Source organism: Salvia miltiorrhiza, chromosome 6 (assembly GCF_028751815.1).
Source record: "Salvia miltiorrhiza cultivar Shanhuang (shh) chromosome 6, IMPLAD_Smil_shh, whole genome shotgun sequence".
Taxonomy (NCBI): Eukaryota; Viridiplantae; Streptophyta; class Magnoliopsida; order Lamiales; family Lamiaceae; genus Salvia; species Salvia miltiorrhiza.
In genome coordinates this window covers 7133558-7149108 of record NC_080392.1, presented here as the reverse complement: position 1 = coordinate 7149108, position 15551 = coordinate 7133558, and the positions used below count along the sequence as shown (strand labels likewise).

The 15551-nt window shown below is 33.7% G+C and overlaps 2 protein-coding genes across 4 annotated transcripts; both read left to right on the top strand.

Moving 5' to 3' along the window:
- The first annotated feature begins 1531 nt into the window (after positions 1–1531).
- On the top strand, positions 1532–2400 carry LOC130988314 (RNA-binding protein involved in heterochromatin assembly dri1-like). 2 transcript variants are annotated; one of them, XM_057912127.1, is made up of 3 exons: positions 1532–1986; positions 2064–2134; positions 2240–2400. In XM_057912127.1, the coding sequence occupies exons 1-2, from the start codon at positions 1661–1663 to the stop codon at positions 2131–2133; spliced, it is 396 nt and encodes a 131-aa protein (XP_057768110.1). In that variant the 5' UTR covers positions 1532–1660; the 3' UTR covers position 2134; positions 2240–2400. The 2 variants fall into 2 exon arrangements, with proteins under 2 accessions (XP_057768110.1, XP_057768111.1); XM_057912128.1 differs by having other exon boundaries at positions 1584–1986; positions 2064–2400.
- Positions 2401–7278: 4878 nt separating this feature from the next.
- On the top strand, positions 7279–13891 carry LOC130988312 (probable ADP-ribosylation factor GTPase-activating protein AGD14). 2 transcript variants are annotated; one of them, XM_057912125.1, is made up of 13 exons: positions 7279–7583; positions 7819–7964; positions 10137–10198; positions 10314–10401; positions 10500–10561; positions 10657–10753; positions 10914–11327; positions 11630–12121; positions 12203–12460; positions 12569–12649; positions 12875–13007; positions 13101–13146; positions 13292–13891. In XM_057912125.1, the coding sequence occupies exons 2-13, from the start codon at positions 7869–7871 to the stop codon at positions 13431–13433; spliced, it is 1971 nt and encodes a 656-aa protein (XP_057768108.1). In that variant the 5' UTR covers positions 7279–7583; positions 7819–7868; the 3' UTR covers positions 13434–13891. The 2 variants fall into 2 exon arrangements, with proteins under 2 accessions (XP_057768108.1, XP_057768109.1); XM_057912126.1 differs by having other exon boundaries at positions 7359–7648.
- Positions 13892–15551: the final 1660 nt, after the last annotated feature.

Below are 15551 nucleotides of genomic sequence, written 5' to 3'. Positions count from 1 at the left end.
AGGTCAATTATTTTAGTTTTTGGCATTTTTAGGCCACATTTGAGCTCAATTCAGCATTTATAGGCCACTTTTGGGGTCAAAATGTGGCCCAAAATAGCCTGATTGGGTACACATGTGGCCTAAAAATACCAAAAACTAAAATAATTGACCTATTTTTGAATTTTAAATTTTGATAGACCAATTAATTTCCATGATTAGATTTGAGGATGGAGAGTTTTGCACAAAAATACATACAAAATATTAATAATTTCATAATTTTATAAGAATAAAATGTTACAAATTTATGACACATAAATTTATGAGTGATGCTAAATAGCCACACTGTGGCCACCCACAAAGTAATTAAATAGGAAATTTTTTATTTAATTTATTAAAAAAAAATTAAAATAAAAAATGGGCACAAATACAATATAGACAATACAGTAAAATAATTAAATTATATTTTTGTTTGAAAAATAAATTAAATAAATAAATAAAATTAATTAAATTAATTTATGGATGGCTAGAATATGGTTTAATAAATTTGTTGTAAATTTATATTTACGGTCGCGGATAAGGTGAGTAACTCTCATATGCACGTTTTTGCATCTGAAAGAAAAATTAAGGATGCATTTGTTTTGATGGAAAACGTGAGAAAAAAAAATATATTTTCATCAATTTTTCATTATTTTCATATGTTTGCTATATATGATGGAATTTTTTTTTTCGAGCATGGTGCGTGGAAAATTTTCTGGAACAGCTTCTTTTCACTCATTTTTTCTCTAATGTTGGATAATATTATCCTATGATAGGGGTATGAAAAAAAATTTCAATATTTTTTCATTTTTTCATCTCTAGTAAATACTTCATCCGTCCACGAAAGAACTTCCTACTTTTCATTTAGAACTTCCTACCTATTTTGGGAATATATCCCACCACTTAAAAATATCTTATTTACCCTTCATTTTTTCACCATTCTTAATACACTCAATAATTTTTTCTCTACCTTTCAATACACTCAACAACATTTTATTAAAATTCGTATCACTTCCTCTTAGAAAGTTCTTTTACGAACGAAGGGAGTATATGATACTCCATCCGTCCACTAATTCAATGCCTACTTTCCTTTTTGGTCCGTCCACCAGCTCAAGGCATATCTATTTTTAGTAAGTTTTTATTCATATTTTAATTGGTGGGTTCCAATAAATAATAGTACATTTTTTCTCCACTCAACTAATAAACAATACATTTTGTGGGTCCCTTTCTCTACTTAACCAATTACAAACAATATATTTTGTGGGTCTCTTTCTCCACTCAACTAATAAAAATACATTTTTTCTTAAAATTCGTATTTTGCCTCTTATTTAGGTCTTGAATTAGCGTACGGAGTAATATTTTCTTATCCATTCTTTAATTTCCAATAAAAATTTTATTGAGAAAAAGTAGAAGTAAACGCACTTGATAGGAAAAATGTGTCGTCAGTTGAGAATCCTACTTTTGGAAATATAGCAGACATATATGATATTATGATGTATCTACACAAAACTGAAGTTGTGGGGTCCCACAATTGAAGGGCCTGACTAGTATATAAACCCCATGACATCCATTCTTCAAATTCACCACCTTCCAATTCCAATTCCAACAATACATCATATTTATTTTAATTTAATATTCCGAGAGAATGAGCAGAGACGGAGGAGATTGGATGTGCCAGGCGTGCCAGCACATCAACTTCAAGAAACGGGAGGCGTGCCAGCGCTGCGGCTGCCCCAAGTTCGCCACGCCGCCGGAGGTGGAGGCCTACGCCGCCGCCCAGAGAACCGAGGTCATGGCCGGAGACTGGTATTGCAGCGGCATGAACTGCGGCGCCCACAACTACGCCAGCCGAAGCACCTGCTACCGCTGCGGCACCGCCAAGGCCTACTACGGCTACGGCGCTCCTGATGCTGCTGGCTATACCTACGACGCCGTTCCCGGCTGGAAAACCGGCGACTGGATTTGCAATCGGTATATCCATAATCCATCTCTCTTTTCCACATACTATTCTATTAATTCATTTACTAATATGAATCATGTTCTTGCAGACTAGGATGTGCCATGCACAACTACGCTAGCAGGTCGGAATGCTATAAATGCAAGACGCCTAGAGAGTGAGGTCAGCTCTCTCTCTCTCTCTCTCTCTCTCTCTACACACAATGATATATATGTGTGTGTATTTATTTAGTGATATTTATTTTCTTGTGTTATTATATTAATGCAGGAACAGCAAACTCAGGGAATTGGAAGATTAATAGTAGGAGGGAGTTCATGATGTTTTAGACGTTGTTTTTTCTTGTACTTTTATTCTTCTAGAATTTTGTTCTACTTTTTCAAATTTCATTTTAAATTAATGAGCATCGATCTCAACCAGTTTGATGGCTTCATCCAACTGCATTCTTCAGTACTTACGCACGTTTCATTCGGTAAATGGATTCTCCTTGCAAAATGTTCTTTATAATTCATTTGCAACAATGAGGTGATTTGCCAAAATTACCCTCTACAAGATATATACTTCATGTTGAGAGAGAGAGAGAGATTAATTCAAGCTAGAAATGAAAATTCCTAAATGAGTTGAGGCAAGAAGCAATAGATTCTTCTCTCATGATTGATCAGAGAAATAAATTAAATACAGTGATATATAAATGCGTTTTGATGAGATGTTAATAATTAGGGTAGCGTAGATAAGAACCTGATGCTGAGGGATAGATGGATCAATTCCTACCTTTTTGAGCAGTCAATCAATACACTGCATACAAAGAGATAAGGTATTGATCAAAGCCACCAAATGCAGATTAATTCATGTGTCAACACCCACGATCTGCGTGTCCGTGTGTTATATTTTTGGTCGTCATCAGGGGTGGATCCAGGATTTGAGGTTAGGGGGGTTGAATTTATTGATCTACAACGTCTAAAGATATTTACATGGGGGTTCGGGGGGCGGAAGTCTCCGAAGCAATTTTTTTTAGCATTCCGTACACTACATTTTCATGCATTTTTTTAACAATCACTTAATATAATAGATAATTGTTTGCAATTCAATTAATTCAACATCAAGTAGATTGAAAACATACTTTTATGCATTCTTTTACAAAAATATATTTCATTTTCTAAACAAATAAACTAACTTTTATTGTTAATAATTAGTAATTTTACTTTTAACTTTAGAACGGACTCAAATTCAACATTAAAAATTAAATAAGAAAAAAAAATAGGATAAAAATAACATAAATGTAACAAATCAATGTACAATGTCCAATAATTAATATGGATAGTTGGATATACAATAAATAATGTATTATATTTTTTCTTCTATTTCTTATTTATGTACATATATATATATATATATATATATAGATATATAAAATAAAATATATATCTATATTTAAAATTAAATTTTAAAAAAAAACTCAAAATTTGGGAGGGGGCTTCAGCCCCCTGAATCCGCCACTGGTCGTCATTATATATAATTCTAATATATACATTTTTTTTTTAAATTATTTAATCATGCTCTTACATTATAAATTTATAACTTTATAATATATATATGTATATATTTATCATTCATATTTTAAATTTATTTAATTCCGTGGCATATAAAAATGATCGCAGTTTTAATTAAAATACTAATCTCAAATTTCATGACTGTATATATATATATATATATATTTTTCTTTTCCTCCTAAAAGCTCAATGTCGAATAAATGCAGTTTAAAACATTTGTGATGTTTAGTCAGCCAACCACGTACGTAGATAATTAGAGGAAAGTAAACAACAATATCTTCCTCAAAAAAAATAAAAAAAAAGTAAACAACAATGCATTATACACAGACAGTATCTATGCTAATATTTGTGTGATATATACTTATGACATTTTGGTTTGCTCGCGTAATTTTATTTTAATACTATGATAACAGTTGAATTATCTTTGGTACGTTATATTTAAAATAAAAAATAAAATATCAACGTATTTGTTTGTATTCACTGTATATAGATATCAATATTGACATAGTTAATTATACACTAGAATAACTTATTTTCTCTACATACTAGTACATTCGCCCATGCGATGCACAGTGAACATAGTTTTGCATCAAAATTAAACAATGTAGTGTGTGTATCGGTTAAGCGATTTAATGTCTAAAACCGAAGATCTTGGGTTCGAGCCCCCTGTGGCGCGGCCTTTAAATTTCTTTATTTAATCATGTTAATTTATCAAAAATAAATAAATTAAATGATGTATCAAATAAATAAAAAATAAATATTAAATATAGTTAGAATATAAGTAAATGTAAATTATTTTTTCTTAAAAAATAAAATAATCTACATCAATTACTCAGTAAAGATCCTTAATTTTATTTTATAATTTTGAAAAGTATCGTTTTTAATTTTCCATCTATTTGATGGAAAACTTTATTTTCTTCCCTAAAATTATAGAATAAACACATCATTCAAATTAAAAGAAACGAAGAAATAATAAAAAAGAGTTTTCACATCATAATATATATTTTTAAAACATGAGCTAATCATGTATAAAATTATTTTTTCTAAGTTAGTTCATTACCTATGTCATCTTATTAGAAAAGCTTCAATTGATAAGTGGGAAAATAAATTATATTATTAGAATTTATTAGAATACTAATAAAAGAGTTGAATAATTATTTGATACCAAATCAAAGATCTTGCATTTATCTTTAATTTAAGATATATAGAATATTTTTTATAAATAAAATTTGATTTAAAAAAAATCATCAAAATATGAAAAAGAGAATATGAGAGAGAGTATAGAAAATTGAAGAATGTGTATGATGAAAGAGAGGAGAGAGGAGAGAGAAAATATATGAGATTTGTTGAGTTTTATAAATACCCTTTAATTGATTCTTTAATTACAATTTTGCCACAAACTGTGTTTCCATATAATAAATATATAACATCACAATGCACATTATATTCTTTAATTTATTTTTATTAAAATTAGTTATATTATTGAAATACTCACATATCCAATTGCACATAAAATCTCGCAACAAACAATGTTAGTACGTAACATGATACTATAACACATAATGTGATCGAAGTTGTAACATTATGACCCACCAAGAATGGTGAGTCATAAAATACCTACGAATATGGAGGCTATGTCCAAGGAAAATGTTCTACTATTTGAAGTTAAGATGCATATGGACTTACACAATAAGACTCCCTCTTACTACGCCTCTATACCTTTGAAAGTTCACTGGTGACCCAATAGGTCAATCCAGAAACTAAGGAGAGTGTAGAACACTTCTCCTATTGGACTCAATCCCAAAAACACTACTCAAACTAGGAGATATTTCATATTTGAACTTTCACAACATTCAAAATGGTACTCTATATAAAAATGGGCTTAAAACTCGATGGTTTGGGTCGGCCCTTGCCTTCCCAAAGTTGTAAGTTGTACGGAACATATTGGGAGATTCACTGACAGAGCTTCAAAAATTTATACCGGCCATTTCCCTCATCCAAAAATGGTGAGGCCGGCAGATACAAAAATCTGAAGGAATTTAGTACAACATACTTAAGTTTGAAAGGTTTTCACTAACTAAAACTGGACTTATGTCCGATTGAAAAAATCAACCAAAACAGGATCTATTCCAAGCAACAACTTTTGAAAAAAATCATAAAATACTCTCAAGTGCTTAGAAAAATATGAAATTTTACCACAAGGCAGAAGACACACGTATATGCATATGGACAAAAATTTATACCGACTGTTTCCCTCATCCAGTACTCGCTCCACACTCGGCCCTTCTAACGGCCCGTGATCGCTTAAAATTTGCACTTAATTAGAATTTCATAAATTCTTATTGATTTAAAAATTAACATTATTCTCATGAAAAAATAAAATAAAAAAAATTATTCTCCGTCTAATTAATTTTAAAACACTAAGCATCAAGATGCTTATTATCTAAAAGACAATTATTTTTAATTATCGAGAATTAGGAACCTATCTTACTATAATAATATCACTGAGATCTTGCAAATCTTGTGATTGAAAATATGAAGTATTATATTTTGTGTGTCAATATTAGTGTATATTTATAGAGAATGCAAAATAAAAAAATTGACATTTTAAAAATAATATAGTAATATATAAAATGCATATTAAAGTCCTAATAATTTAATTCACTAATCAAAAAATGTTGTGACATTATCTATATATATATATAAAAGAGATAAAATAACTATAAAAAAAAATTAAAAGATGCAAAAAAGACAAAACATTTAGCAAGGTTGGGTCGGTCCTCTCTCTGCCGTGGGCAGTCTGCTTCAAAGTGTTTGAGTTGATTTTTTTTTTTTTTTTTAATGTAAAATATGATATGGCGATCGATCAAGCGGTGGTATGAACGCTGCTACAAATGATTTAAGTATAATTGCATGAAAATACCCGACTTCATGTTATATCAAAATTTAAATTTTTGACAAATTTTTTAATTGTAGCAAAAAATATAACAACCTTGCAATCGGTTGCAATGTCGGCTCGGAGACATTTTCCCCTCAAATCGATGTTGAGGTGGATCTTCGGAAAGCTGAGATGGCTAGTCGGGCCGGTTAATGAAACAATGTCGTTTCCATTTGCATAAAACAACGCCGTTTTAGCAAAAAATAAATCGGTTACAATACATATAAGGATTAGGGATTCGATCAAGCTTATCTCACCATCTCTTCTTCTCATCGTTCTCCCCTCTCCTTCGACATAATTCTTCCAAAAACTCATCCAATTTCTAAAAACGGCGTCGTTTTGATCCCAATCGAAAACGACGTCGTTCAGTCATTGCACACACACCTACTCACGAATACAACTAATTTTTGCCACATCAAATAAAGCTCAGACGTAAGCAGTAAACCCTAATTGAATTTAGCCGAAAAATGTCTTCGAACCGACATCGCAACCGATTGCAAGGACGTTATATTTTTTGCTACAATTAAAAAGTTTACCAAAAAATTAGATTTTGGTATAAGGTCGGATATTTTCATACAATTTAGCCTTTTATCAATTGAGTTGCACTTTTGTTAAGTAGAAAAACTTTTGTTAAGTAGAAAAACATAATTCATCGTTAGTCTTTGAAGCACTTGTTCTTTTAAGCAACGTTTCCATATAGTTTTTAGCAAAATAATCACATTAATCTAAGCCTCAAAATTGAAGTAATTGCATTGAATCCATTTTGTGAAATATTCTTTTCCAATAATTCATTTTTAGTAGTAGTAAATGACAGGTCTGGAGGAGCAGTCATGTTAGACCTTAGTTTTCTTTGTAACAGTCAATGCGCGGAGCAGCCTATGTCTGGGCTGCCTCTCCCTTAAATCTCTCATTCATTCAGTCCCTCGCTCTCGCATTAAATATTCTCTCTCTCCACGTTCTCTTTTCTACGTTTTTTTCCTACGTTTTCTACAGCAAAAGGGCGCTGTCTTTCTCTCTCTCTTCTCACTTCTCTCTCTCTCTACTCTTTGGTAAAGTTGAGCTGTAAAGGATAGACGCGAGATCCGTCCTCCTTCATTGATTTATGAAATTGCGCTTCACCGATCAGGTCGCTCATTTATTCCTTCTGCTTCTGTTAAATTATTGGTGCTATAAAGTTAACTGAAGTTGCAGGTGCTCGATTTACTTGTTCTTCAGTCTTTTTTGGTTGTGTTTTGCCGGCAATTCAACTTTGAATAGTTTAATTTACCAGATCTGATCGTGTTAAAGTTTGAAGTTTCTGTGTTTAGTTATCGATTTTGTGGTTTTCGGTTTGTGCTGATCGTGTTGTTGCTTTGGTGCAGTGAACAAATTGGGGGGAAAAGGTGTTGAGGATTATTCTATTGGTGTTGAAATGGCGAACCGGAAGGAGGACGAGAAGAATGAGAGAACTATACGGAATCTTCTAAAGCTTCCTGAGAATCGCCGGTGTATTAACTGCAACAGCTTGGTATCTTACTGGATTCCTTCTCATTCCTGCTTTGTCGAATAAATTGCCTCAACTTAGTTGCCATGGATTTTTTATGCTTCAACTATCGGATATGATGTGCCATTCAGAATTATTTGGATCACTTTTATACTGGTGCATTAGGAATTGGGAAACCATAGAGCTTAATCTCATGTTTCATGGTATAGGGCTAACTTGCAATGACAAATAATCTTCTCGTATCCCCCATACGATTCCAAAATGCATCTGAAGGTGGGGAATTTCGGAAGTTTGTTTTGTGTGCTTTTCTAATTTTGCTGATTTCTTAGCCTGACTAGCACTGATATTTGAAGTTCTGAATTGAACTGTAATCTGAAAATACAATGCTTAATTATTGGAAATGTGATATCTGCAGTGGTCAATAAAATAGGTTGGTATTCTCTTCTCTTTGGTTTGCATACTAATGGAAATATACAGTACCCTCAAAATATCTCAACGCTTGTAAGTGAAAGGAGTCCTTTCATCATGTCCAAAAATACTGATAAATTTCTCTATCCTTTGTAATGGTGTTAAAGTATGTCATCAGTTCCAAAAAACTATACCAGGATAATGGTGTGTGTTTGTTTACCAATTTCATTAAACTTGGTTATTCCCTCAAAAGGCAGGTGCCATTTTAGTTGTATTTTGAAACTTGTAATTTTCTATCTGTATCATCTGAAACCTCAGGAAAATAAAACCATGACATTAATCTGCTTGAGTGAGTCTTATATTTTAGAAAACTGCAACTTCCTATCTCTATGTTTTTGATATAATTATCACTCCTGTTTCCCAAGCTAACTCCAAATATCTTAAATATTCTGTATTCATGACATGAGCAGAATCCTAAGGTATTAATATAAATATCATCCTGTTGAGTACCAACTGTGCAGTTATGTTGGTCTTATTGTTTTTTGAGTCCACCCAAAACATCTATGCATGTGTTGCAATTTGCAAATTAATTTATAGCCGTGTGTCAGTTTTAATTAAAGAAATTATTCTACCACATAAAGGGCAAGAGAAAAGATGCCCTAACCTTTGAATGTGAAAGAACTATTTGCAGTGATTTAAAATTGCTTTTTGGAATTGGTCCTGGACTTTACAAATAACAGAAAAGAGACAGCCAGCTTATTTAGTTGAAACTCATTGGGCACTGCTATCAAGAGTTGAATAACAGATAAACATCTCTACTTAAGTCCAGTGTGTTGTTTGAGTGTTACCATAAAAGGTCAACTAGTTAATTGTTGTTTGCTGATACCAACAATTTTCTTTATGATGCAACATTAGCAACTGTTTATCTGAAAACAAGATGCATGCTCATGGGAGGGTGCCTCGGATCATTAGCATCAATTATCTTGTAGAATTTATCCTTAACCTAACTGAAAAGAACAATCCTAAATATGAAATTTCCTCATTTTAATAGTGAATGAGCTGTAATTATGATTTGGAAGTAGTGTAACTTTCTTTATGCCTGATATATCATAAATTTAGTAACATTATGACGCATGACAGTTTTATTGATTATTTGGGTTCAATATTTTATGTGTAGATCAGTAGATGTTAATACATCACTGAAAATGAAATGGTGACCTACTTGTGGATTTTCAGTTTCATTCATGGTACTTAGACTTAAGTCCTCGTTTATGATTGGATGCTAGTTATGAAAGGGCTTTATTAATTTCATTGTCAAGTTCAGTTACTAGGAGCAGATGAAAAACTTTGTGTTTATTAGGATTTCAGCAAAACATCTATAGCATAGACTCAATGTCGGGGTTATTAAGATGTTGTTAATGCATGATTTTTGTAATTGGACAAGGTACTCATGCTCCCTTAAGTTTATAGTCTCCATAGCCTGTTGCTATTTGTCAATCACTGTTCACGTGCTTGAGATTAGTGTGCTCATGCTCCCCTAAGTTTATAGTCTCCATAGCATGTTCCTATTTTTTAATCAATGTTCACGTGCTTGAGATTAGTGTGATAATGAAATATTGTTTTGTTTTTTGTTTTTTGTTTTTTTTTTTTTTTTTTTCATATTTTTGCAAAGGCTATTAGTTTTGCATTTTTGGTAATTCTAATCATCTTTGCTTTGCCTGCAATTTCATGCTGAAGTGGTGAAGCTTTTCAAGAGATGTGGCTAACTGTTTCTTTGCTTCCTATTAGGGGCCCCAATATGTATGTACCAGCTTCTCGACATTTGTCTGTACAACCTGCAGTGGGATTCAGTAAGTCATCTTGAGTTGCAGTTTTATATATTTCATTACATAACAACCCTCTAGGATTCGGAAATCGGAAGCATTGATGTTTCTGTTCACTTATTAATTTTCAAACTACTTTCAGTCGGGAGTTCACGCACAGAGTGAAGTCGGTATCTATGGCTAAATTTACTCCACAAGAAGTTAGTGCACTTCAAGGAGGAGGAAATGCGGTACTAGAAACTGTTTCCTTTTAACTCCAAACCTACATTTCTTTCATTTGTTTAAGCATGTTTCAGTACTCAATCTTGAATCATTCTTTTCCTGGTAGAGTGGTAGAGAAATTTATTTGAAGGAATGGGATCCTCAGCGTAATTCTCTCCCTGATGGCAGGTAACACTAATATATATGAAACTATATAGAGTTCTACAGTAGAAAGTCTTTTTTTTTTGGGTTTGAATATTCTGATATATGTGCATTCCTCCCAGCAATGTAGACAGACTACGTGATTTCATCAAACATGTCTATGTAGACAGAAGATATACTGGTGAAAAGAATGTGGAAAAACCTCCAAGGGCAAAGATGGTATATATTATGTCCCTTTTCATTATAAAGTTTCCATTATTGTGATAGCTACTTAATAAGTAGCACATGCTCATCTAAACCATCCTTCCTAAGTTATCGGGCATCTTCGAGTATTACAAAGATGGTTCACAACCTTATTATTTCATCTGCCTTTCTGCAGGGAGAAACCGAGGATTTCAATGGAAATAGGAGGGCAGACAACTATCAGGGTAGTCGGAGTCCTCCTTATGATGATTCCTTCGATCGTCGCTATGGTGATAGGTCTAGTTCGGGTGGAAGAAGTCCATCATATGATCAAGACAATCGGCAAAGTGGCGATTTTAAAAAAAGTCCTGCCAAAGAAGTAGTTAATGATTGGAGACGAGAGGATAGATTTGGAAATGGCAGGAGGTCCGATGAAGGCTCTAAACTTGAAATTAGGTCCCCTGATCATCGAAAGGATTCGGACATATCCAGTCCTCCCGTGGTCCGTCCTGTCAGAGATATTTTAGGAGATAATGTATCTCCACTTCGAGTTATTGAACCTCCAAAAGCCACTGGTGGGAAGCCAATTGATGGTCGGGCACCAACACAGGTGAGAAGTTTCCCTTCTAAGACATCTTTTGTTATGTGCCTCCCCCCCACAAAGACCATATTCATTTGGTCATATCTTCTTGCTTATCAGCTGCTGCAACAAAACCTTGTCTTTCCATTTGTAAAATTTTCTTAGTTTTCCATGTTTAGTCATGCAAACATCTATTTAATAAGCTGGTGAGGAAGAGGTCAGGTTGTTATTATTGGTATCGCAATGCGTAATATACTTGAGTAACTATTTTTGAAAAACTGAATCCATTTGTTCTCTCCAAATAATATAAGGGGCAAATATTTCTCTTGCAGAGAACTGCATCCTCCAGTAGCTTGGCATCATCAGATGCGAATCCATCTGAGAGTAAAGTGGAGGCCTCATTTATTGATTTTGATGCTGTTCCTGAACCTCCTACAGTTACTGTACAACAATCTAGCAGTAATGATTGGGCAAATTTTGATTCTCTGCCTGATTTGAAAACAACTACTCCAGCTTCAAACTCTGTGGAATCTCTACTTTCTGGGTTGTCGGTTCCAGCATCCTCATCTGGTCCCTTTGCCCCTCCAGGAACATCATCTTCTTTCAGTTCCACTGGTATACAAGGCTCATCATTTGGACCATCCTTCGGAGATACTGCTCCACCATCTGGTATTCCCACTGGTGCTGCTTCTGTTTCATCTTTTGGCTCTGCACCTACACATGCTCCCACTGGAGGGCAGTGGCCTACCATGAATCCTCAACAACAACCTCTGTTCCCTGGAGGTATTCAACAGCCTGTTTCCGGTGGATCTTCAATCAACAAGGTATGCCCTGTGCCTGAAATTTTATTTCCTTTCTATATTTTGTGTTCTTCAGGAGCTAATCTCTCCCGGGGATTCCAACAGTCATGGAATCCACTTATGCAAAATGCCTATGGGCCTCCTAGTGCTTCTATTGCACAAGTGGGTCAAGCTGAAATGGCTCATGCTCCTGCCCCTGTTATTGGAGAATCTACATCTGATGGAAAACATAGCGGAAGAAATGCACTTCCTGAGGACCTATTTTCGATGAATTACTCCTCGTATAATCCATCTCCAGTTCCAGGGTGGTATCCTGGCGCCCATTATGTTGCTAGGGTTCCTATGCATTACAATACACCCATGGTAACCTAAATTCTGAATATTATCCTTTTGCTCTTTAAGTAATACCTCTATGATGTTGTTCTGCATTCTTCATTAGCCTCATGCAACAATTGATTTTTCTGATTGAAGGCTGTAGCGAATTACCAGTCAATGCCAACATCAATCAATCCTTTTGATGTTAACGAACCTTCTCCAGTTCAAGCATCAGCAGTAAGTTTACTTTCATGGCTTAGACTGACTCATTATCTTTCTTCATTAATGCTATTAGTCCGCAGCTTGTTTATTTGTTTATGGAAAGTCACCCGATATGAGTTTGGCGAATGGTTTATTAGTCCTCATTTTTATGTATTCGAAGTTTCTGAGACATTAAAACAGTATGTTAAGTAAGCTTGGTTATATTCTTTTGCTGATTGCAAAGTTACCATTGTGATGCAGTTTCCTTCTATGGCATCCTTACAAGGTGCTTTACCCAAAACTGCTACCTCGTCTGGGCTATTGCATACTCCGAATTATGGAGCCTCTCCATATGCTCCATCAATGCCATCATATGCACCAACAAATCCTACAAGTAAACGATCATATCAATTCCTTTTAAGTTTTATTCGAACAGCATGATAGCATACTATTTATATGTTTTTATTGTTGTCTAACCACAAACCAGGTTCGTTCATGGGACATGAAATAGCTGGTGGCAGCATGGCACCAAGGTAGTCCGGTTTTAGCTTCAGTTTGCTAGTCAATAGTCGTCTACCTTCATTCTTTTGATCTGAAAATTATCATACGAGTTATTTCTTTTCTGTTTTAAATAATGAGAAACTGTCATACTCATGGAAGCCTATTGAACTATTCTAGGCCACAAGGATTTCCTGGTTTCGGCCTCGATGACTCTGCTTTTGCCTCTCTTAACCCAAATCCTCAAGCAGGTGGACTACACGCAGCAGCTCATCCTGCTTCTAGTAACTTCAGTACCCCCAGTGGAAACCCATTTGGCTGAGTTCGAGGTAAAATAGTTTTTTATTTTTTTCTATAAAAGAAAAGGAGAGAAAAATAGAAGAAAAAAGAACCGGTTTTGTAAGAGCTCCATCTTGTTGCATCCTTTCAACTTATTGTAGATGAAATAGTGAAAGTGAAGTGTGCTGCATTTAGACTTTAACAAGTTACATTTTTCGCTGGGGTTGTAAGTCAACAAGAATGTATGGTATTGGTAGTTGGGGATTGGGGTTGTGTACATTCCGACATGAGTAATGTGTGAAGTCGTCGACTGTGGCATAGTGAGTGATGCCCACCTGCCAGAGATGTGTATTATAAGTTCAGTTTTTCTAGTCTTGTTATTGTGTTGAGATTTACATAGTGAAAGAAACGAATCGTCAGTTTGTAGGTTAATATTATTTGCCCGAATCATTGATATTCATATTCTTTGGTCAAATAAAACTGCATATGGTGGTTTTGTTATCTTTTGTTGTAAACTTCATATTGGTTAGGCCCTCTCTCTCTCTCTCTGCCTCTCTCTTTTGTAGATTTTTGTTGCAAAATTTCGAACAAGTACAGCTTGTAAAGGTCGTGGTTATGTAATTTCGAAAACAGAGCATTGGAGTTGTTTATAATTGGTGCAGAATCATCCATCTAATTGGTTTCAAAACCGCAGCTTTTGACCACATTTACAAATTTATCAAAATGTCTGAGATTACAACATCATTGTGGAACAAGGCTGGTCTCTGTTTATTTTGTAGTGTGTGAGAAGTTTAGTCAAATCAACTCGTGTTTGCACTATAATAGCCAATTGTTACACAACGATTATTATGGGTAGGACCGTAGGAGGAAGTTCAAAGTCTCTATGCTAACTGCAGAGGCCTGAAACACTACAGCTGTGGGTAAATTTTGGTTTGAGTGGGATCATTATAGCAATTATCCTATAGTAGTTTCATGACAAAATTCGATATCTCTTTATAATGTGAGTCGACTTTTCTTTTTGTTTTTTTGATAAATAATGTGGGTCGACTATTCATATCATTTGTCTCCGCTTAAAGTTTGAAACCCGGAAATTAGATAATTAATTTTAGAAGATTATGGCACTTTGCTACAAGTAAAGAACAATCATCAATATATATTTGCATGTTTTAACACCAAATTATCATAAAATGAACGTTTTATACACAAAATTATCAAATTTTGGGAAGCTCTTGCATCCAAAAATGTATTTATTATTCCTTACTTCAAAACTCCAATCGAAAATTATAAACCCCAATTCCGAAATCACAGACCCTGTAAATATGGATCATATTTATACATATGCTCGAAACAATTAATTTATCTTTTTTATTTTTTGAGGCGAAACAGTTAATTTACTAATCCTCTTAAATCATAAAAGCACTTACAGACTCATGACCTGGCAATACCATCCGTTAGCAAACAAATATGTAATCAAAGTTAATAAGATTCGCCTAAAAAAAAAAGAGTTAATAAGATTTTTAATATATGGATATACATATAGATACGATCCAACAATTTACATTTTAAGATTCTTGAATAAGATGTTATCCGAGATGATTAAGGGAGGATTTACATTTTAAGATTCTTGAATAAGATGTTATCCGAGATTCTTGAATAAGATTTGGATAAGACCTTAAAATAAGGATATTGATTAATAAAATTAAAAAATGAACTTTATATAAGGAACTATAAAAATAAATAAAACGAGTTTGTAGCTTAACTCTAGTCTATGTATTATATTTTTCAAAGGATTAATGTTAGCTTTTAATCATTTCGAAAGACAACAAATAAAAAATACTCACTATAAAAGAAAATTATAAAAATGATCTAATTTGAGCTTGAAATAACAAACTTGTGTTTACGTGAATCGTGAATTTTGCTTGACACCCTAAACCAATGCAAGTCGAGCATGTCGAGAATAAGTGGTAAATGCATTAATACTCGACCACTGCGAGTCGAGTATGCTGAGCAAGTGCATTTTTTGTAAATAAGTTAATGTTCAACATGCTCGATCTCTGCGAGTTGAGCATCATTAGTAATAAATAAATGCATCAATACTCGACATGCTTGACCACTACGACTTGAGAGCATTAATTGAACATTAATGATCGAGCATTCTTAG